Source organism: Strongylocentrotus purpuratus, unplaced genomic scaffold (genome assembly GCF_000002235.5).
Source record: "Strongylocentrotus purpuratus isolate Spur 01 unplaced genomic scaffold, Spur_5.0 spur5_scaffold_5, whole genome shotgun sequence".
In the NCBI taxonomy this organism is placed as follows: domain Eukaryota; kingdom Metazoa; phylum Echinodermata; class Echinoidea; order Camarodonta; family Strongylocentrotidae; genus Strongylocentrotus; species Strongylocentrotus purpuratus.
The window spans coordinates 36,198,958-36,223,571 of NW_022145611.1; the positions used below are offsets into that span (position 1 = coordinate 36,198,958).

The 24,614-nt window shown below is 37.4% G+C and overlaps 1 protein-coding gene across 1 annotated transcript; it reads right to left on the reverse strand.

The window, feature by feature from the left end:
- Positions 1-1,448: 1,448 nt before the first annotated feature.
- Positions 1,449-23,387, reverse strand: LOC762696 (arginine kinase). The gene is given in 9 exon segments (XM_001198416.4): positions 1,449-2,659; positions 3,360-3,558; positions 4,377-4,500; positions 5,836-6,007; positions 6,431-6,541; positions 6,544-6,597; positions 7,040-7,144; positions 7,334-7,539; positions 23,264-23,387. Coding segments are annotated over 8 exon segments (1,116 nt in total). The 5' UTR covers positions 7,512-7,539; positions 23,264-23,387; the 3' UTR covers positions 1,449-2,486.
- Positions 23,388-24,614: the final 1,227 nt, after the last annotated feature.

Consider the following 24,614-nt stretch of genomic DNA (forward strand, 5'->3'; position numbering starts at 1 on the left):
CGAGCCTCCCCCCCCCCCCCCTCCTCCCCAGATCTACACTTTGTTGGCGGAAAAATTGCAACTGATCTCCTCTACCTTTCTTCTTTCTCTTTTTTTCTTTCCCTTTCTCTCCTCTTTCTCTTTCCCTTCCCTTCCCTTCTTTCTCTCTCTTTCAGGTTTGCTGGGGGGGGGGGGGGGGGGGAGGGAGGCAAGGTCTTTTCGGCCTCCACCCTTTTATACACGTTGTTGGCGGATTAACAGCAAATGATCTATTTCCCCTTCTTTTCACCTTTTTTTTCTCTTCCTCTTTTTCGGTCCCTTTTAGCTCTAGTTTTTTCCTTTTCCTTCCTTCTCTCTTTTTTTTAGCGGGGGCGGGGGGAGGTAAGGGCCTTTTGCCCCACCCCCACCTCGATCCACAACTAGTTGGCGGGAAAACTGCAACTAATACCCCTTCTTTTCTTTTCTTCTTCCCCAATTTCCTTTCCTTTATCTCCTCTTTTCCTTTTTTCTTTCCATTCCTTCCTTCTCTTTTATTTTTTTGATGGGGGGGGGGGGGGGAGGCAACAGCCTAGGAGGCGAGGCCCCCCGATCTCCTTCTTCTCCCTTTTCTTTTCTTCTTCCTCTTCTTTCTTTCCCTTTCTCTCCTCTTTCCCTTTTTTCCTTCTGTCTCTCTCTCTCCTTTTTATTTCCTTTCTTTTTTCCTTCTTTTTATTCCTTCTTTTTTTTCCTTTTTTTTTCCTTTTTTTTTCCAAGGGGGGGGGGAGGCGGGCCGGGCCACCCTGGATCCGCCACTGGTCGGTCTTGTTGGTGTGACTGAGGTCTCAGACCTATTCTTCATCTTATGTCTATGGATCTTCATCAATCTTCTTTACAGGTAACGCATGAGAAATGTATCACTTCTTCATGGATACAAATTTGCCCAGAGCCACTCTCTGCACCGTTTGGGGGTATAGAATACCGAGTCTTTACGAAAGATATTGTCACAAAATTTAAACTACTCTCCCTATCATTTCGAAATGAAATGGATATTTGCGTGTATATGACTGTGATGACATGAAATGATATAATTATGAATGGAAATCTAGTCGTCGGAAGAGGGGCATTTTTACCAATTCTGTATGGTATCTTGTTGAAGGAGACAAGAATTAAAAATGACGATTTTTTTTTTTTTTTTAAATAGTCCATAGAGTTATTTTTACAGTATAGGGAACCAGTATTGAGAATCTCTTGTCATGCTTCCAAAAATTGGACCACGGTGTATCTTCTCAGTCTCTCCCTCAATCTCTCACCCTCTCTTCCTCCTCTCTCTGTTTTTTCTTCTAAATTTCCACCGTTCTTTCTTATCTTCTTTGCCCCCTTTTAGATTGTTCTTTCTCCCCCTCCATTTCATCATTTATCTGCCCATCTTTCTCTCACCTCTTTCACTATATCCCAATAAATCTCGAAATACAAGACAAATGTAGTATGAATTTGTTTCACAGTAACTATTAATATATTTTTTATTTCACAATATCCACAAGGAAAACTATAATGAGACTGGAATATAAGTCACTATTAGTTTAAGATTTGGTGAAAGATGTATATAAGATTTGGTGTAATATAAATATCTTTACTTTGCACTTTGTGCAAAATAATCATATCAATAACTTCGTTATCTACGTTAACTTTTCAAGCTATAGCGACATTTGAGGAGTTATCAAGTTTTTTCGGAAAATCTATTTCTCTTCATTAAACCGAAATGAAATATTTTGTGTTCACCTTTAAACTTATATGCAATATTAAATCAAAAGAAACAAAGGAGTGATCTACAATCTACCAAAACAAAACAGCAAACACACTTGCTCCACAGTTCCAACAATTAATATACTAGCAAAGAACCCTGTTTCCAAAGAGGCTTCAATGGGAGGAACCCCACTATCTACAAGGTTCATTTGATGTTATGAAATTAATGACGAAGAAATGTGAAACCGAGTTGAAAGTGAATTAAGATAAACACCGACATCAAGCGTCGAATCCCATGTTTCCAATCAGATACATTCCTTGATTGAAAGGCTGGTTCTTAATTCTCTTGAAACCTTTAAGACTTTTATTAGAACATTTTACAGTAGCCTGCCTGCCTGGCATGTTCGTCTTCCCTGCGCAGGATGTCCTAGTCTTGATTGATTTTATTTACGTGCTATACATTAATGTGCTAAAGTTTGACCCATTACCAAAATGAAACAAAACACGCATCATGATCTCATTGCCTTACTGGTTTTCGTGGTATTGGTAAGCTACTTCACAACAGAGTGAGAAATAACAAAGTTCTGGAATAAATATTTATGCAATTGCTTTGAAATTGACAAAGCTGAAATCATTTTGCTATATAGTATATAGAAATATACTCCTATGTTTTCAATGACTGAATCAAATTGATATCCTATCTATATCGTTAGGCTATTCAAATCTAATGCAAAGGTGTTTGCAAGTTTGGCTGAATAGCTTGGGGATGTTAGTCGGTTAAGAATCTATGCTGGAATGAGATCGTCGATGGATTCGCCCTTCTCAAGTCGCTTCTCCATCTGGATGATGAGGTTGACACCGTCGATGACGCGGTTGACTTGTTCGACTTCGGATGATCCGAGACGATCAAGGTTAGAGACATCGTACACGCCTCCAACAGCATCGGTCAACTCTCCAGCTGAGATTGAAAACAAAAGTAGGAAAGGTAAGTTGAGTATTGGTGTCTTGTTGCATATGAAAAGGCTTTAATCATTAACTATGATAATCGATGTATTGATTTTCATCAAGTTGATGGGCCTCCTCCTACAGAGGGCACCAAGGATTGTTAGAAAGTTTATACTTTCTAACAATCCTGGGTCTTGCATGCGTATGGATGATTGGGGACACAGATGGCCCCCAAAGTGCTAATTCTGTTCTTTAAGTCACATTGCATAGGCCTAAGATGCGAAATCGTCAATGCCATGACGAAGATTTTTCGGATTCTAGCATAATAATTGATAAGAGGCTACAGTGTGAAAAAATGAAAGAGAAAATGAAAGATGTGTTATCTTAGTCATCGTAGTAGTGGTGATTATTTTACATGACTGCTGAGAAAGCATAAATGCGTGTTAGTAAACAACCAGAGGACCGACGGCTTTAGGTCCTTTCCAAGGGACCTGGTAATGAGGGTTATACTTCTTAAGAAACCAGTGATGAATCCAGGGGGTACCGATGGCAGAGAATATTGTAACCAAAACAGAAAAAGTGACCTTCCTATTTTTGATTGAGTGTCACACAATCCTAGAACTATAACCCCAGCTGCTCCCCCTCCTCCCCCCAGCCAAATAATCCTGGATCCGCCGCTGGCAACCATCTGTCCACCCTCTCTTTTGACTTACATGTTCCACGCTCCTGGAGCCTGAGTTTCTTGCAGATCTCCTTGAGCTTGGCTTCTTTATCAATGGCAGCTAGCTTGGGAATCTTGACGTGCACACTGCAGCGGACACCGGTACCCAGGTTGCTAGGACAGGTCAGGATGAAGCCAAGATGCTTGCTCGCCATGAACTCAGAACCATTTTTCTTTATGTGTTTCTCCACCTGTTGATATGAAGAAGAAAAAGACTTCGTCATCCACGATGCAATTTGTTTTAAGTGTACCTGGCATGCCATAAGGTAATCACATAAACCTGAATAAACCTGAAGAATCACTTAGGACAATGCCTTGATCTGATGTGGACCATGATAGGCCAGGGGCGGATCCAGGAATTTCTTCCCGGGGGGGGGGGGGGGATAAGAGGACATCGCAACGACTCAGCCAGCCGCTGAATAAGCGGGGGGGGGGGGGGGGGGGGGGGAGGGGGGGGGGGGGGGGGGGTAGTGCGCACTAATATATATATATTTATTTTTTGGGGGGGCTGGTGGGGGGGGGGGCACCTGCCCCCTGTGCCCCCTCCCCTGGATCCGTCCCTGTTGGCGCATCAAGATATATTTCTTTTTTTAAATTTGCCCGTTCGGGGAGAAGAGGGGGGGGGGGGGTGGGAAGAGATATATCTCCCATGATTTGACAAATATTGCCCTAAAAAATCTGATATAGTAATTCTCGAAAGAGATTCTGTATTAATCATTATTTTGTATGCCATTATGGCTTGAAAATGTAATTTTTTCATCATTATTATCATTATTATTATTATTATTTTATAGTTATTATAATCATTAATAATATTATTTTCAATATCATATTATCGTTGATAATATTAGAATTATCATTATCAGTAGTATCAGTATAGTATTCATAGTAGTAGAAGTAGTAGTAGTAGTAGTAGTAGTAGTAGTATTATTAGTAGAAGTAGTATCAGTAGAAGTAGTAGTATTAGTAATCATAATAGTAAACCAGTATCACTTGTTAGCTGACTGACCTGATCGAGACCGTTGGCCCATCGTGTGAAGACTCTCTTCATGTTACCTCCCATCTCCATTGAGATGATACGGGTATGATCTTCTTCACCAACCCACACAAGGAAGTTCTTCTTCTCGTTGTGCCTGGATTAAAAAAACACAGATATCTCAATAAAATTAAGGGTGCAAAAAAAATATCTACCCCTCTGCAACCGTATCCCGAGCTTGAAGCTCATTATAGTTTAGGTACAGCCAATATATTGCTCCATTCTGATGGCCTGCATTTATCTATCATATTTTTCTTTTTTCCCCCATCATTTATTGATTGAATAATACGTACATAAGAAACACAAAATTATATTGATTACAAAGAAAAACACATGAATTATACTTATATCACAAAATTAATTATACTTAAAAAAAAAAAAAAAATAATAATCAACATTTTTTTCCAGAGGTGATACTATTCAACATTTGCCCTACATAATATTCCTTTAAATAAATGTCGCGGAATATGTTTTTAAATGACATTTTATTTTTTACATATATAAAACATAAGAAGCTAAATTAATAGATTTTAAAAAAAATTTGAATTTTGAATTTATATAATCACATTGCTTGCCTACAATTATTATATCAATGTATCTATCATGTATATGTCATGGGCGTTACACATTATGTCATTGTACAAACTTCAAATGTAGTTGATAATGATTGAGAAAAGTTTTTTCACTTATTGCCCCACGGCCCACACATCTATATGATGTGAGATTACAATTTTGGAATTTAAAGGGACAGTTACATTTTGGTAAAGAGGGCACTACACAAAATAATGCTGTTGTGAGAAAATGAAAAACTGAATGCCAAATTTGAAAGAGCATACAATTTAGATGACAAAATCATCTCTTTTGTTCAAAATCGGTTCAGAGACGGCTGAAATAGCCATAAAGATATTAACCATTTCTAATATTTGTGGGGACCCCAAAATATACGATAATTTTGAACCAGCCCTTGAAAAAAAGAGAAGCGCCTTATACGTTTTACTATAGCCAATGCCAATGTTGGATTTTCGTGTTAGTTATAATACGTACAACCAGCCGGCCCGTGTTTTGTTATTATTAAATTATTGAATTAACGGTCACCTTAGTTTTGTTAAACTGGAGCTGAATTGGTATGATCGGATTTGATCTAAGTTCACACATTTTGGGTCTAAAATTACCTTCCTAGCAATTTTTGGTCCTGAAAGGCCTCTAGAAATGTCATAAATAAGAATAAGAGCAATTAATATGCTTTTCTGCTACAGAATATGGCCTACTTCTGTTTGATTCTACTATCCTTACTGTTATTTTCCTTTAATCTTCTTTCACTATCTCTGCACTGCCTGTAAAAAAAGGGGGCACAATTCTAACAAAAAATATCTGACAAACAGAAAGATGCTGGTTGCACCCCCCCCCCCCCCCACCCCGTCGCTTTACTAACCATATTCCACGACCGTCGGGGAAGTCACGTGCCATACCACCTGATGTGAAATGGCGGGAAATTGGTTTCTCAAAGAGGAAATGGTCATCAATGAGCTGTTTCTTGTCGGCTTCAGACATAGTAGGTAGTTTGTAGTAGGTGCCCTTCAGCTCTCCGTCAAGTGAGGCCAAGGCTGCAAACATTAATAAGTGAATTTAAAAAAAAATGATGATAAATGTCTCCAGTGTAGTTAATAAATAGATTTGATTTCATTGTTTGATATTCCAACCTAAAAGGAAAAACTGAAAGAAATTATAATGAATCATCAATTAATTTCCTATATATCCGGATTTTTACTGGGTAACATGGCTACATGTGCGTCTTTAAAACAACGACTTTTGAATTGAGTGGAGTCCCATGTCTGCCCAACCTCGACACTTAATGTAGATCAACTTTACTGTGACTAGTCTGATTGAACAGGGGGGGGGGGGGGAAGAAGCATAATTTCACTCAAGCAAGCACATAATGGTAAAAACCACAAAATCGTTTAAACAATTAATGTATTATGTAATCATCTGAAAAGGTGAGTTCGTTGAAATGAAGCTGGTAGACTTACCAGAAGATACAAGGGACTCCACCTTTCTCCTCTCAGCACGGCAGATGAAAGGGCTGAGACAGAACCCCTTGAGATTGCGACCAGTACGGATCCTGGAACTGACGACGTATTCTCGTCCAAGATGTCATCTTTGATCTTGCTCACGTCCATGTCAGTCACGTGGTCCTCTGAGAGAGAAGAAATATATAATCATAGTTATGGATCCCTAAAGAAGATGATAAAATAATTAGGTAGGTGGTGGTGGTGGTGGTGGTGATGATGATAGTGATGGTGGTGATGACGGTGATGGTCATGGTCATGGTGATGATGGTGATGGTGGTGGTGATGATGATGATGGTGAACGTGATGTTGATAATGGTAATGGTGATGTTGATGATGGTAATGATGATAATGATGATGTAAGTGGAGATTTCTGTGATATTTTAGAATTTTGAGAAATCAATAACAAAATGATAAAAAGTATATCATTCATACTTTTTTAAACAAAGTCTGCATCGTTAAAGGCATGTACGTTACCAAAGGGTTTCGACTGTAAAAATAAAGGACAAGTTTACAATTATGAATATGATACCTGTGCAATGAAGTTAAGACTAGTTTAATATAACTTACGATCCTTGGAGAATCCATTGTGGTAGTCGGAAATGCAAGGATCCAGGAGATCAGAAAAAGTCGTGTAGGTCTCTTCGTCTCCGGCCAGGATTCCCAGAGTGAAATCTAAAAGAAGTGGACAAATAACGATTACCAATGACAATGAAGTAAAGTGAAATATCCAATAGCAATATGGATCGAAATCAAGACTTTGATGTGAAAACTTACTTTCTAAGTGATCAGTGTTATCCTGATTATATTTATACAAATCAGCATTAACTAAGTTAGAGATCTTTTACATTACTCTTAATTTACCTGGGTTATCAACGCCATTCTGGATGCAGAGGTCGATTGTGAATCCACTGGGGGTGTGAACATCCCTCAACTTTCTGTACATCTCCTTGGTGAGGTTCTTAGCCATGAAGGTTTGGTTACCTTCCGCGATGGGAAAATCCTCATCGGTATCATATTTCTGCTTATTCAGGTTAGCCATGGTGACACGGGATGTTTTTCTTGAAGTCCTGCATGAGAAGGAAAAAAAAACACAGAAAAAAGCGATTACATACAATGTGTGCCGAATGACATAATGCTTCTATATATCGTCTTCTAGAATTGAAAAAGCTCTTGCTTCTTTTGGTATTACTATCATCTTTCAGTTGTCATGAGTTTTTCTTTCTTTTTTGTGAATGAATGAAATGGATAAAAGACATGTTTAAGCATATATTAAGCAAGTATAGGCCTACTACATAAGCTTAAATAAATAAGATATTTCTTTTTTATTTTAGGGTTTTCTTTGAAATCGAGATGGACCGTACTGCGACAAGGGTAACATGGGTGCCTTCCCATTCAAAATGAAGAAAGAAAAGTAGATAATCAACCGAGAGATTTTGTCACCTTGTCGACGGATCAGTGATATGAATTATTCTACTCTGGTATGATCGTAACGCAGATCTTTGTTGAATTAATCAAGTCATCGTTGGATATCGCAATTTATACTTCTCAAGTCTGTAATCGATGAAACTTTCGGTCAATTTCTGTGTCTCTCATTCCACATAAAAGGCACATCCTGACATTAATTCACCGCAGTTGTTTACAAACACATGCACGCCTTACGTACATAACATGGCCTAATTATTCCATGAATTCTCAGGAATTTCTACATCTAACTTTACAAAATGCTATTACTGGTATTACACCAAAACCATATCCGACATTAAATTTTTGTTTATGTCTGATTAATTTGGAGAAACGTGAAAAACCTCATTGTAATTTAACCTATCTTCAAACTTGATTAGAGTCAACCTATACGGACTGAAGTGTCATCATGGCGTACGTGTATTTCTACCATGGATAGCTGCTTAATTTGTCTTTCAGTTTCGTGCTCATTTTGAAATGGCATGTTATTCACCTCCTATTTACTTCCATATTCACTTCCATCTAACTTCATTTCGTCCAGTAATCAATCTTCTGAGAACACTAGTAGACCTATTACACGATTTTAAATATCTACTGTACAACTATTTAAAAGAAAGTGTGCATTGCTTTCCTTATTAGTCTTATATTGTATTATAAGCAAAATAAAAATTAGAAAATAATCTACTAAATCTATAGCAAAATGATTTCGATCGTTTTTATATCGACAATGCATCACATCCTCAGTTTTATTTGTAAAGGAAATTTCCAACCTTAATAGCAGATTACTCATTAGAAAGATAAATCAGGAAAGCAGACTTGTGAAAGTTTAAATGATATCGGACATAAAGCGTATAGTCAGCGACTCAGCGGGATTGTTAGACTATTTTGAATTAAAGTTGGGGTGATTCCAGGGAGGGCGGATTAATGTTTTGATAAAAGGGGTGTTTAATTCAGACAAATTTCTGATAAAAAAAAAGAAAAAGAAGACGAAAACATGTGACTGGTAATGAGGTGCCTTTTGTTGGGAATTGATAGGGGGTTCATGTTTTTCTTGTAATACCTAGGATAATGGTTTCAACAGGGGCACATGGTGGTTGCCTTCTCCCTTGGTGAGCCCGGTACTAGATTGGTACCTACAACTAAAACCCACATCCCTCTGAGTATAATATAGTATTGATTTATCTATATACGATGCTTACATAATCCAGCTACCTGCATTGGTTATAACCACTATTGGGCCCACAAACCGTACGACTACGTATGAATACAGAGGCGGCCTCCCGGGGGGCAGGGGGGGGGGGCACAGTGCCCCACTTTTTCAGATACCCCAAAAGTGCCCCTTTAGATAGGAAAAGTGCCCTTTTATTTTGTAAGAAGTGCCCCTTTTACATAGGAAAGGTGCCCCTTTTACTTTGACAAGTGCCCCTATTACTTAGTAAAAGTGCCCCTTTCCCCATTTTCACCTCTGACGAGTGCCCTTTTTATTTTTTTACACGTGCCCTTTTCCTTCGACATGTTCCATTTTCCTTGCAATAAGTGTCCATTTTCCATTCTCATCAATCTTGAAATTATCTTGAATAAGTGCCCTTTTTAATCTCTAGTAAGTGACTCTTTTCAGGTACGAGAAGTGCCCCCTTCACCTCTGATTATTGCCTTATTCAAAACTGAGAGGTGAGGCTCCTTTTAATTTGACAACTTCCCCTTTTTCCTTTGTAAAAAGTGCCCTTCTCCTTTTAATAACTACCCCTTTTTAAACTCGGATGAGCACACCTTTCATTTTAACATGTGCCCCTCTTATTTCGAATAAGTGCCCCTTTTCCTTATGATAAGTGCCTCCATTAAAAAAGAGTGCTCCTTCCCCTTCCCACAACTACCCTTTCCCTTTCTAATAAGTGTCCCTTTTCCTTATGATAAGTGCCCCCATTAAAAAGAAGTGCTCCTTCCCCTTCTCATAACTGCCCTTTTAAAAATCTGAACAGTGCCCCCTTTTCATTCACCAAATGCACATTTTCCTTTATCATAAGTGCCCCTTTTACATTTTCATAAGTGCCCCTTTCATATCAGGTCAGTGCCCCTTTCAACTCTGATAATTCCCCTTTAATAATGATACGTGCCCTTTTCCTTTCTAATAAGGGACCTATTCCCTTTTCACCTCTTATAATGCCCCTATCAAAATCTGATGGGTCCCTTTTCCGTCAACAAATGCCTATTTCCCATTTTCGTAAACACCTCTTTTTCATCACTGGTGAGTGCCTCTTTTCAGGTGAAAAAAAATGCCTCATTTCACCTTATAATTATCCTTTGTACTTTGACACGTGTTCCTTTTCTTTTCTAATAAGTGTCTTATCCCTTTCGATAATTGTCCCCTTTTCATGTAATCATTAAACGTGCCCTTATTTAAAGCGACTAAGAGCAATTTCCCCCAAAGTTCGCTCGCTGCGCTCGCTCGCATTTAAAGATGATATAATTATGTTACTTATCAAAGGTCTTTTCAGTCTTCCGTTATGAGAATGTGCTTATAACCCCATCACGATGGCTTTTTCCTCTCTATAAGATGTAATTTTTCACACTGCGACCTCACAGATCTTTAAAAATTTCTCGCTCGCTTCGCTCGCTCGTAAATGCATATTCAGACATCACACCCAACTGTAAAGTATGATGCTTAAGCGATATCTTGTATGATGTATGAAGAGAAACAAATATTGAAATCATCCCTTATAATGTAATCACAATGTAGGGGTATATACCAATGTCTAAAAAATTGTATATTTTCGCTTTGAGATTTCCCACTGTAGGTGCCCTTTTTTTCCAGAAAGTGCCCTTTTTTGTTGGTGCCCCCCCCACTTTGGAAGATTATAATTTCTTTCTGTTTGAAGACAAGACTTGGTAAACGAAACGCTAAACGTATTATCCCGAAGGTTTTTTTTTTTTTTTTCTAATTGTGTTTTCTCAAAACATCCGAGCTTCCTTCTTCCTTTAAGGAAATCTAGAGTCTAAATAACTAAACCCTGAAAGGATCATTGCAAATGTGATGGTTTATCTGTCATCAATTAAGAAGAGAGAAGAAAGGGGTGGAGAGAAGAGAGGGGTGGAGCGAGAGGGGAGAGTGGCAAAACGGAGAGGCAGAGGAGGACGAATTAAGTTCGAGGAGAACGGAAAGGAGGAGGGGAGAATAAGGCGAATGTTTATGAAAGAGAGAAAAAGAGAGAGGGAAGAGAGATAGATATATACACAGACAAACAGACGGAAAGAGGGGTGGGGCACTTGCCAAGGGACAAATAAAAAATATTAAATAGCAAAAATAACCTTTATTGAATTTAAAATTAAAATTATGGCCAATTTCTAATTTTTTTTCATCTATACCAAACGTCACATGCTTCAGAAAGCACCTTAAATACAATTACTTCCCAATCATTAGCCACCAATAGAATTTCAGTCAAAATTCAAGACTTTTATCGAAATTCAAGTGTTGCTGAAAAATAACTCGTTGAAAGCCGATAATCCTACTAGATGCTCTTGAAGAAAATGACTGACTGAGTGATTAAACCCTCTATATCATCAGTGATGAGGTAATAGTCACTGCAACTCCTTTATGGCAGAAAAATAGGGAAAAAATACTGACTGAACTTTGAATGTCACAGGTAAAACAATAAAGTCACATCACTCGACACGTTTTATCCCACGGATGTTGTGTCACTACTCAACACACCATCACCGAATCATTCCCACATCCTCTCCTAAAGATTATACCAAATCACTGATAAAGATCAAAAGCAAGGATCAATGCATTCGACGAAAGAGCTACCAAAAGAGGATGTCTACTTAAGTAATTTATTGCTAATATAACATAAAATTGACAGATTAACTGTGAGGTCAACTCAGGGTTACTCAATTATGTTCTGCCAAGTTTTAGCTAAATTTTCTTTTGGGGTTACAGCAATAATTATAGTTTTTTCATTTTTATATAGAGCTAATTTCTGTCCGCCATGACACTCCTGGTGCTCCACAGACATGGAAATATATAGGGGGCTCTATTAGGATGTGGTCAGGAATTGGGACTTGGAACTAAAAAAAAAAATAACAAAAACAAGAAATATCCACTTTTTGGCCATTACGTGTTGCATTGGTCTATGGCAAGGGAACGGGAAAATTCCAGGTTCGAAACCCAAATTGAAGGAATCGATCAAAAGACAAGCAAAGTGAATCATACAACTTTGAGCAGAGTTGGACGTGACCGATAGAGGGTGATGCATGCAGAGCCATCTATACACAGAGTTGGCCAACTTGTATAGATGGCTCTGATCATGGATCTATTACGGATGGACATTCAACGTGATTTTTTCTTTGATTCAATGGTAGTCTCCGCCTTCTGATTATGTGCATCTTAATGAGAACATTCAGCTGTTTTAACAATAACGACTGCATAAGCATTTTCAGTCATTGACAAAGGAGCAGTTTCCCTCTCTTGGGTTTTGTTAGGTCGGTGTGCTCTGTAAGAGTGTCTTAAATTAAAAAACATCCCCAATGGGGAGCAGCAGAGTTGAAAGCAGAAGATTTTGGTGATATGAAATGTATTATTACTGATTGCACACTTTCGCACACACCCATGAACTTATAACAATTAGAGGGCCATGATCTTTATAAGCCCTGTGCGTTGTAAATCTGGAATATTATGTGGAAATTGGGGGAAACGTGATTTTAAATTACAACTAATCCAAATATAACCTCTATCTGGTAGTATCAACATTTTTTTCAAAATAAAATACAGTACACGGAACAACAATTTCCGATTATAAACCAGAACTGCACATCGGTTTATTATCTTCTGCGCATGTAGATTAACATTGTGTAAAATCACTATTATGATTCTGTCCCGGCATTTTGGCGGTGACCATCATGAGATCAAAGTGAAGAAACATGTACGGAATGTTATTGAGAAAACATTGACGGGGACAATCACAATGAAAACGATGAATGTTCATAACTGAAGTGGCTAACCTGGGCAAATAAAACATTATTATTATTATTATTATTATTATTATTATTATTATTATATTATTATATTATTATTATTATTATTATTATTATTAATAGGTCCTGCTCTGATGCACTGCATGCATCGTGATACAATCAGAATCCGGTGTAAAGAATATAAATCATGGCAGATCTGTTGATGGAATGAATTGATAGGAGGAATGTGAGAACGCCTCAATCATTAACACGCCACCGAGGATCGACCATAACGAATCATTAGAGCAGGAAAACCGGCGCCAACAAGTCACCTAATTTGTTTTGCCTATATATACATTCAATGAATTTCACAATAATGGATACCATCTATAAGCTGCACCCATAGAGATATATACTACTAACACTTATAAAGTATATATATGGCTGCACCCCATGCTTTGTGTAGACACAACAACCCGCCCCTCGCTATACCTCTCAATCCTCGCGCCTCTCATATTCATTCCATAAGTCTACTAATTTCAATAATGTATGCAATATTGGGCTTGGGTAGTGAATATCTTCATGTTTTTGCCCGGATTGCCCCCGCCCTCCACTCCCGACAAAATTCCATACGGATAGAATTATTATTATCATTACTAGACAAGGGTCAAAACGACATAAGATAAACAAGTCAAATACATGTAGTAAACTACACAGCTAGGGCTTGATATGTTCTGCTAGTTTCTAGATTTGCAGCCTGTGTTTCATGAATCAAACTATACTAAAGTGGTTTCTCGTTATGTAATGGTAAGGCATGGCTCGTGAGTGACAATGAATGATGTATGCAATTAAAGCTCCCTTGCTCTACCGGTCAATAAATATATACCAATGGTATTATACACATCTACTCTGAGAAGCATTAGTATTATAGTATGTCATTCTCTTCTGAATGAAATATTCATTAAGTTATGTAGTACTATTTGAGTTTCCAGCTAAGGATTTTAAAATGAATTCACTTGAGTGATCTGATAGGCGCAAGTAATGTGCGAATTCAATGTCTTAAAGGAACAAAATAAGCGTTTTCAAAGTTATTGTGCTTGAAAGACTTCAAGTTTAACATGCAAGGAACAGGTTTCAACATCAACGATTCCAATGCAAATATTTGAATACAAGAGAGTAATGCCAAGGAGCTCGCTGTTGTCATGACATCGCTCTTGAAACCACGGCAACATCTCGCAATAATCTTTTTTTTTAAATCATCCACGTTCATAAAGATCTCACGTCTAGAAAGAAGACAGTGGTATTAGGTTGTTCTGTGCGTGCGAATATATTTTGCTCTGTGGTGAATAATCCTCATAGTTTAAAGCGTACAGTGTTACGTTATAAGTATATTAATATGTGTTGTTAAACGAAAACATGTATCCCCGGTACTATAACAGTACAATTTGACAATAGTAGTAATATTGATTAGGATCGGACTAAAAATAATGAGCATCTGTGACGCCATCTGTTGTATTTCACTTGAGCACATTATTTTGCCTGCAAAAGAGACATTTTTTTTATCTTCGGTCATAACATTCTTGAAAGGAAATCCGAATATTGAATAAAAATACATTTTGAAAAACTGTTATCTATATTATATGATTTTTAAAAATATACTAACTTTCCTGACTGTAGGTCATAACTGCAACGTGGAAAACTATAGTCAACTTTTGCTAATTATTTTCTGTGAGAGAAAAAGTACAGCTTTTACTATTTGCTTGATGACTCAGAGAATAAATGTTGAACGATAACTCTTGACACGTTGTCAAAGTCTCCAACATGACGATTGTTCAAACAACGTTTCTTCATGCAGTTATGTTTTACCTTGTCTATGCATTCATGACAATGATAATTCAAGTTTAATTAACATTTCACGAAATTGCCTTTGTCGAGCTTTGCCCGTATTAAAATGAGTCTATAGGAGCGTAACATGAATGTTTAGTATGACAGAGGAGGGGTGGGAACAAATTTATCGACAGGAGATAATTATGAAGGTTTAAAACAAAAATAAAAGTCTTCAATTTGTCTCGGTTACCAATTTCCGCGTAGCTTGATGTATTAATTAATCTGTCAAGATTCCGACTATTTTGTTTGTTTTTTGTTCCTGTCTTTGACATATTTAAAGAAAATGGTTTGTCATTTAAAAAACTGAAAAGCTCTTGTATACACAGGTATTGTATACAAAAAAGATCACACGGAGCATATAGCTTGATTATTTCTATATAACTTTTCAAATAGTTATATTCGTCGATGAAAAAGGAGGTTAATTGTGTGAAAAATGATATAGAAAGATCTTTATATGATACAAATATTAAAAAGCTGTAGCATGGATGCATTATGCACGGTCACGTGGTTTTTCAGCAGAACAAAAAGAGACTCAAATAATTTCTTTAACCGGCTAGAAGGTTGATAATTTATTTGGATAGAAGACGGTCCCTTATTTCAATTACTGTTCCCGTAGACACATGCAGCTAAAGAAAAAGCTGAGGATTTGAATCTCGAGTAAAATCGCCTTTTCCCCAGTCGTTTCTGAATTTCGCATGCTTTTTCTTTTTAACCTCATAATGTTAGGTATATGTTGTCGAAACTGACACAGACACCTTGCACTGATATCAGAGAGATGCCCTGAAGTATGATTGCTATTTAATTGGAAGTCTAGTATATTCTGATCACGTGATAACAGCAGCCAATCAGAGTTTGCCAAGAAGAGGTTGATATATTAGATGCATTGGTTATACGTGAACAAATAGGCACATCTGATCTGAAATACATTACATGGCTTCCTTCTTCCGGTGTGAAACGAATACTGTGTATATATTAACATACAACCATGAACAGTGGCCTAGCTATAAGGGGCACAGGGCACACATCCCCCTCCCATCGAATGGTCAAAGAGAGTGCACGACAGAGAGGAAGAAGAAGAAGAGAGAGGGAGAGAGAGGGAGAGAGGGGGGAGAGAGGGGGAGAGAGAGAGAGAGAGAGAGGGGAGAGAGAAGAAGAGAGAGAGGGGTGGGGAGGGGGGGGGGGCGACGTAAAAAGATAATCCATTTTACGTTCTAAATACATGTAATATCATTCACTTTGTCGAACGTGGAGCTGTACAATAATTATTCCCACCTTGGTCTGACGATACGTTCTCCACCATTTGCAGACTAGTTCGTGTGCTAAAATTAAGCATTTTAGACAAAACAGTGTGTTCTTCCTTCGTTCTCCATCAGCACATTATTGTATCTTTCAATGCAGAACGAAGATTCCTGCAATTTCGGTCTGTCGTGTCGCCTATCCCCATAATCATATTCAATCTAAAATCGAGATAATGGCTTATCCGTTAAAAAAAAAATCGTAAGTGGATTATGTCACCTAGTATCCTCACGATTGTGTCTATAAAAAAAACTCAGAGTGGATTCAGTTTGAAATCAGACTATTGTAATATTGTATGATATTTTGGCTTATGAGAAGAGTAGCGCGCTCATGCATGCAGGTGCCCCCTCATAGTTGATCATCCCTTCTCAATAACCTACTTACCTCTTACGATAATACCGTGAAGGGTTATAAGGTAATTCCTCTTGCCATTTTAGGGGGGGGGGGGGGGGGTGTAGGTGTGAATAGTTAATATATCGGTTTATTATACGTCTGTCCTTTGTTAACCCGGCAAAGGTTGACCTACAATCGCATCATACTCGCAAAGCACGTACCACTCATTGAACTTTCATCCATCCTAGACTTCAGAATATTCTCCTTCACATGATGTTTCAAACAGGATTAATCCGGTCTCGGTATGCAATGAATTAAAAGAATAATAATTGTGAGGACTTATCACACAATGAACCTATATAACAGATGAAGAGGTTAATATAAATCATGGGAATAGTAATGTTGAGAGGTGGTATGATAGTGAGGTTAATTTAAGTTTGCCATTAATGTTTGCAATAAAACATTTATGGTAGGTGTAACATTGTCAAGGGGTTATAATGAATAAAATTGGGCCCTTAACAGATATCAGTAAACACCACTATAGCTTTTTGTGGTTTCAGTTCATCCACAAAACTTGCAGTAACAAATCAAATTGAAACTCAAAAATTAAGTCCTAACCTGCCGCGTTTGAGGCGTTTTTATAATTTTCTCGAGGGTTTGAGTTAGGTTTATAGGTTGCCATTTCTGTGATACTCCAATTAACTTTTATTACCGAATCATTACTTCAGCCATTTATCCTCTACTCTGTGATTTGTGAGCTTATTGCATGTTTACGTACAGTAATTTAGATCCACTGCATTTCACTTCATTATTGACGGTGCAATTCATCACCAGACCAATATTAATTTCATAAATAACTAATAAATTACACTATTAAAGCGGTTATATATTTTGTGGTAGCTCGGTTATATAGGCCACGCCCCTCAACCAGACTTTGTTCGACCGTCATCAGGTCTACGTGACAGAGTGCTCGTGGTATAGTCCAGGCTGGCTCTCACATCCTAGTTTTGATATGATATCATGATTCATTTTTCTGGTATTGTCTTCCTTGTTTGACTATGCGCTCTTGACATTAGATCACTCTAAAAATAAGAATGTATTATCATTCACAACATACAAGTGACGTGGTTCCTGAGAGATTTTGCGGGAAAATATAGGCCAGGACATATGGCCATGTACATACAAAAAAAAATAGTTGCTGGGTACTTAAAGGTAAAGACCAGTAATGGTCATGCGATTGCATTGTGAAAGAAACGTTGTGGAATCGATCAGAAAAGGTTGATCATCTAGCATCTAGCATCTGCAAGGTTCTGGAATCATCAAAATGATAAGAAATTTGGCTCATTCTTCGTAAGTTACAAGCACTATACACAGAAGATGTTATGGGACTACCCTATCTCTCTCACCAGACCATGAGAGAAATAAATTTACCAAATATATGAATTAGTAGACGGTTCCGGCAAATTTTTTATCATCATGTATAGTCAAAACATCTTCACATGATTGGTAATGAGAGCTTCCATTTCATTTTTTGAAATTGGGCGTTGCCAATACTGGTCTTTACCTTTAAAGTTCATTTGTGGATTTATGTGGTCTTAAAGCTAATGAAATATGCCAGGTACTATCGAGTATCAACGTTTCTAGAACTACCATGTGTGGTGATAGACAAATGTTCTGACTCAGATCGCTAGCTATCTTAAAATGAAAAACAGACATAATATTTTGCCCAAAGATTGCAAAAATGTCATAGCTCATAATTATGCAACAGACTGTTTCTTTTCGAGAAAACATTACACGGAGAGCATGGCGGCAAATGTATAGAAACAGACTTTATCTCATAAAAAGCAAGTCTTGAATAGAGTTGACTGAATAGAAATCTTGTTTTACCCTGATTAACTATTATGTTCAATGGTTAAAAAGTGATATGATCATGACTGTTATTTAAATCTTGATATCAACTAACTACATTCACGATTTTCCAAGGATGTCAGGCTTTTTCAGGATGTCAAATACATGCCACTTTATCCTATACTTGCCTGCATATTTATATAAAAATAAATAAATGAACATTTTGAAAATTGGAGTTGGGTGTAAATAAGTGTAGAGAGGTATAAATCGGGGAAATTGTATGGAGAAAGATAAAAAGAAAGAGCTGGCCCTTAGAAGAATAAGGATATAGTATAATGACCATTGGATTTATAAAAGCACGTTTAGTGAACCCATGGTAGGAATTATTGCGTGGTAGCTTACTAGGAAGGCATAGTAAAATTTGAATGGAAAAGAGCTTATATAGTCATGTCAAGGCAAGGTCAATTTGCATGTATGGTTGATTTTCAATGAATAGAAAATGTCGAATTTATTCGTTATTTACAAACAGGTTTGTAAATAACAAAAGGAGGTTTGAGCTCAAACCTTGCTTTGTGAATTCGGGCCTTTGTGTCCTTTCTTCCCTACGGTTGGTTGGACTCCCCGCCATCGTTTTGGCCATTTTCGTAATGTTATCAAATTTAACAAAGATTCAAGCATTAAATTTGATTACATTACGAAAACGGTCTATTGATTTCATTCCAATAACATCGGTTTTACTAACATATTACAATTTATGGGTGCTTCTTAAAGGTACTATGTCCCATTTGCAGGCCAAAAAAATGAAAAAGTTAAATTCCAACTGCATTTGAAAGATAATACTTATTTAGAACTTCCCTAAAAAAGGTGGGGCTTGAAAATGTCTTAAGTGGGAAAATAATGACTATTAGTTTTCAAATCGACTTTAGGGCTATAGAGCCCAAAATTAATAGTCTTGATTTTCAGACAATTGTACCGAATGGTCATACGTTTTATGCTGCGCAAAGATTCAATCAGTTTAATCTTGGCCATCACAAGAAGTGGGTATTGATGTAGACAAATGCTCATGTACCCTTTAGTCTTCACAACTCTTTTCAGGTATGTTATTACCAAAGAAGAAAAAAAGCCAGTCAGTCATTCAATAGTGTCTGACAGTGAAGTCTAGCAAGTAAACGGGTTTCCTTGCATAATTTGAATATGAGGACACTGCTAACGTTTAAATTTCACAGATAGGACATACATGACATATTCATAATTCCTGCAAAGTTCTACAGAATTTGAGGTTGGCTGCAAAAGAAATAGTACCTTTAAGGATCTAGTGACGAGTTATCCATTAAACTTTAATTAATGAATGAACTGCAATATTTGGAATACAATCTACATACATTACTTGTTGCTTTGTCGGGCAAGCCTCTGGCAAGCTTCCAGGTTGTCACCTTTGCTTAAAAAATATGCATAAACTGTTAGTGAACCCTTCTATTGATTTACCATGTTATCTATAAAAATTATAATAATTAAACACTCATGTATAGACATTGTTCACCCTAACTCCATGTACATGTATGATGTAAGATATTACTTGATACGAGGCATGTACGTAGCTGCAAGTCTTGTATTAATTCATCTTCTATAAGATTGCTCACACGAGAGGTAATAGGCCTATGTTTGTCGGGTTAATAGATTTTAGAGTATTAGTTTTCTTGATGAATGTAATTGATCTATAGGTCAACCAATCAATCAGTTAGTCAGTCATTCATTCAAATCTTTCTATAGCTTTTAAATATCTGATTAAGAGGTCAAGATAGCTTGAGATATAATACGTTCCATCGGTGAAATCGTTTTCTTTTGCAATATATTATGCTGTTCTCGTAATTCTTTACTCTGAAATCTATCAACATCGCTCTCCTCCGAGCGACGTTCTGCTTCAGCACAGGATAGTTTATTCTTATCAATGGCGGATGCATCATTACAAAACTATATGCAGGCTTTTTACGAGCAGACTTGGTACAGATTGGATCAAGAATGGGTGACGAGAGAAATACATTTGTGACCCCTTTGAACGTTATTAACATTATGCTATCTTCAGTAAGATAAGTATGTCGTCCCAAAGTGAAATAAATCAGATCATTTGATTTCATGTTTAATGAGACAATCAGATATTCAAAGTCCAAATTGCATGGGGCTCTTTGGTGGATACATTTTACATCTTTAATGTTGTTGTTGTCTGACGCTATTCATCATCTCTTTCAATGGGGCAGCAAACACCAGTACTTCAGGGCCCACAGATCTTCCTAGATCGATGAACTTCGACATGCGCAAGTGAGTCGAGAACAAAGTTAGAACCCATCAAGGAAGGCGTTTATGGTCGGTCTTCTTCTAACCTTTCTTTTCCGTTCTATTTTTTGTATACTTTTGTCTATGTTTTACCGATAGGGGAATGTGCCCCTTGGTTTTTACACCTCTTATTATGTCTTTAATCATAAGAGGTTCGTACATTTATACCGAAGTAATCTATTGTCGAGAGAGTTACACCTCCTTAGGCTCCATTCACATTTGACCTGAACCTGGGTGACCTCTTTTGGTTTACACCGCAGCGGTGGCCAGTTACTATGGTAACGTATACAAACAATGTTCCCATCTCCAGGCAACGCGAGTGTATGCAGAGCTCAGAGCACTTGCCGATTTGTTATGCCTCCCTGAACTTCAGAAGACTGTGACACTGACGGGAGTCTAGTAATTAGTGTTAAAAGTAAACATTTTATACTACCATGGCACTCAGTACAGCGGTAACACTGTTGCTACTACATAGGAAAACACATATTGAAATATATAGTTTCAATGAATGCATGACTATCGGAATTTCACACGTCAGTTCGTACTTCAATTGAGCCCCCCCCCCCCCCCCCTGCTTCAATGTCTATCAATATAACACAGATGTTGTAGCTATGGCTGGGTGTTTCTGTCTGGAAGTTGTGAAAAATTAATCTTAGGACTTCAAAATTAACGTGCTTACTAATCTGTTGGAAAGAGGGCGGAGGAGGAACATAGTTAAACAAGCAGAAAATGGAAAAAATGGGGAGAGAGAGAGGGAGATAGAGGTATTTAGGGAACGGAGGGAGAGAGAGAGAGAGAGAGAGAGAGAGAGAGAAAAGAGGTCGTGGTCACATAAATATCAAATCGATATCACCAGTCTGTATATTATCTTTGATGTATATAAACTAGTCCATAGACAAAGTATTAACTGTCATATAACAAGCCTGTAACCGAAAATCTAATAATACCAACTGGCTGAGTTGGATCTAAAAATAGAATACTAAGGGTTGGTGGCTATTCGGGTTGAAATGAATGTCATTCCAAATAATTCAGACAATAATGGGTTAACTTATTTGGAGCTGAACTTAGATAACTCTCTACAATAACCTCTCCACACCCGCCTGACTTGATATATGCTATATATCAACCCCGATATCAACCTTGTAAGAAAAGCTTTTGCCCTTTTCCGCGTTAAAAATGCTAGACCGTGTTTACGGTTCACGACGAGTGTAGCTCATTATATAAGAAAATGACACATTTTTTTGAATTTCTATTTGATGCTATAGACTAGCATCAACACCACTTCCAAGCACTGATTGGTTCATATATCTTGGTGTGGTGTCCCATTCTATAGCACTCAGAGGGGTCTGCGGCTGCGTTGCTACAACGAACTGAACAATGCACCCGAACCCCTTCCATTGAACAGGACCCGCGGTCACCTGGAAACGGGGAGTAGCAATCAATAGATGCGAAGTCGATTTAAAAAGAAGAGAAAAAGAAAACCCCGACTGAAAATGATATTTGTGCAGTCGTAAAAACTCTCTGCATTTGCACAGTACTTGTGTCCGCTTTTCTACAAGATGCGCAAGCAAATAATCATGATCTCGTTTGGAATGGACAAGCGGTGTCAATACGGGCTGCAATTGAAGTATCTGTTTTTCATCCGGTTTCATTAGTTATAATTGAGTGTTTTAACGTAGTTAAAAGACAAAAATATATAATGAATAAAACAGTACCATGTTAACTTTTGAAGATAAAGGGATCATCAAATGGGTAAAATCTTTATAGATGTAGAGAGACAAGATGAAGAATGATTTTTTTTATTTTTTTATGGATGTAATTTTTTTTTTTAAATAGATAGAAGGCGACACCTCGTCGCACAAAAATGATAATTTTACCTACTTAAAAAAAGATTATGACCTTCTTTATTAATCGGGGGGGGGGGGGGGTGAGGGCAAGAAAAATGTTCGGCGTAAATAAAGCGTGATGATGTCAGAAAGGGCAGGAATTTTTAGAAAGGAAGCTGGCTGAAAGGAAATCTTGTTGTTGAAAGTCAATACGTATTTGGATGGTGAACGTCGTCGGCGAGAGAGAAAATTTATGTTATCGAGTCAGCCAATGGTAGAGAAGAGAGATACCCAACCCTTCGCAGAGACAGAATATGTTAATTAGTCCGGCATTCCTAGCCTGTAGCATTTAAACATGTCTGCATACACACACTCACATCTTGAGGAGTCTTGAATTACAGCTCCTTTCGAGCACTTGGTAAAATGTAAATTGATCATCTTGAGATGGTTTAGAAACAATTGTCCCAAAAACATGCATCATTGGAGCGCTTTGGATAATGTTTTTATCCCTCAAAATGACATGATACATTAAATCATGAAATAAAATGCGTATAGTTAGGATTGATAATTAAGCTCGATCGTAATGTTTCATTTTGTACAAGTCGTAAACGAATAAATCCCTACTCAGACTAGTTATTCTGAAATGAAATTTGTTCCGACAAATTCCGAGGAGCCCTTTGAAAATCGATACATTGCGCAGTTCACACCTCGACAAATTCGTTTCAAAGTTCGAAACTCTTCATTGCTTTGTAACCTAAATTAACTCCGTATAAAATACCACCATACATCAGACAGACATTGAAGAGGTGAAATGAGCATATTTCGTGATTTTTCCCTTTAATACAGGTAAATTACTCACCAAGAACGAGCGAAAATTAAGACACGGATGAGACGATACGTCTTAGATCCTGGCAGGCAGAGACGAAGAGTGAAGATGCACGGAACACTGCTACCCCACACACGGATGAAAATTAGAATTACTCGCAACCAGGGTATAGTCACGTGATCCAAGATAACGTGACGTCATCGCGTGGCGTTAATATTGATTACAAAACTGCTGAGGTGTGTTCACTTCTGGTTGAATAGTATGCCCACAATGCACTTCCAAGTTTGAATAGTACCAGCTTTTGGGCATTTCCATTATCAACATTACTCCTGAACGAATACCCGGCATAACACCTGTATGATAGCATACATGATTGTGGTTGCATGGAATCCACGGTAGGCCTACATAATTAATTAACTGATGTAAGGTCGGGCAAGTTCATTTGAGCAAGCTTTAGCGGCATCATGTCAAAAGAGGGTTTAATTCAATTCAATTCAATCTGGTTCAAGAAGTAAGAATAAAATGAAAAATCAGTTTATTTTTATGAAATCTTATTCTTGCTTTTTCATCATATAAAACATGGCATATATTTTTTATTTTATATACTAGCAAAACATGAACAAAATTTATTTCGAGGTAGTTTCTACAACTGAAAAAATCCAGTCATTCAGGCATATCATTCTGATTCTAATTAGCACGATATATACTTGAACCGGCTGTCCATACATGTGCAAATCTCACTCAGGCCGTGTTAAGCAAGTCATAGTTTTTCTCAAACAAAGTACCATATACCATGGGCAGCAAATGCGAAATATAGACATTGTATGGTGGCAGATCAAAGAATAATACCGATGGGACATTATTGTTCATAGGCCTTTAATTTAGCTGGGAGGTTGGGAGAGAGAGAGAGAGGGGGGGGGGGGGTGTCTTTCGGCCCTCCAGATCCATTCGTGTAAATACATGGTTTTATCTGTATGACCTTTACCAGCACAATAATTCAAGATCCAACACGCTCATACAGCCTCTTTTTGACATTTGCAAAAATCATGGCTGCACTCCACACATAAAACTTCTTGCAATCTCACTTGAAAGCCATGCATTTAAACTCTGCCACATAAAACATGTCTTTCTTTCTTTCTTACTGTCTTCTTCTTCTTCTTCTCCTTCTTTTACCTTTCTTTTTCTTCTTCTTCTTCTTCTTTTTCTGCTTCTTCTTCTTACAGAATGGTCCAGATATTGAAGCGTTAATTGTATCAATAATTATGGCTATGGATATGTAAAACCCATCAAACTATACGTGAACTGTTCTTTTCATAGTTTTTTTTAAATTATTAATATGACTTAAATAACCAATTAAATGCTATACTATAAGTCAATTGTTTAT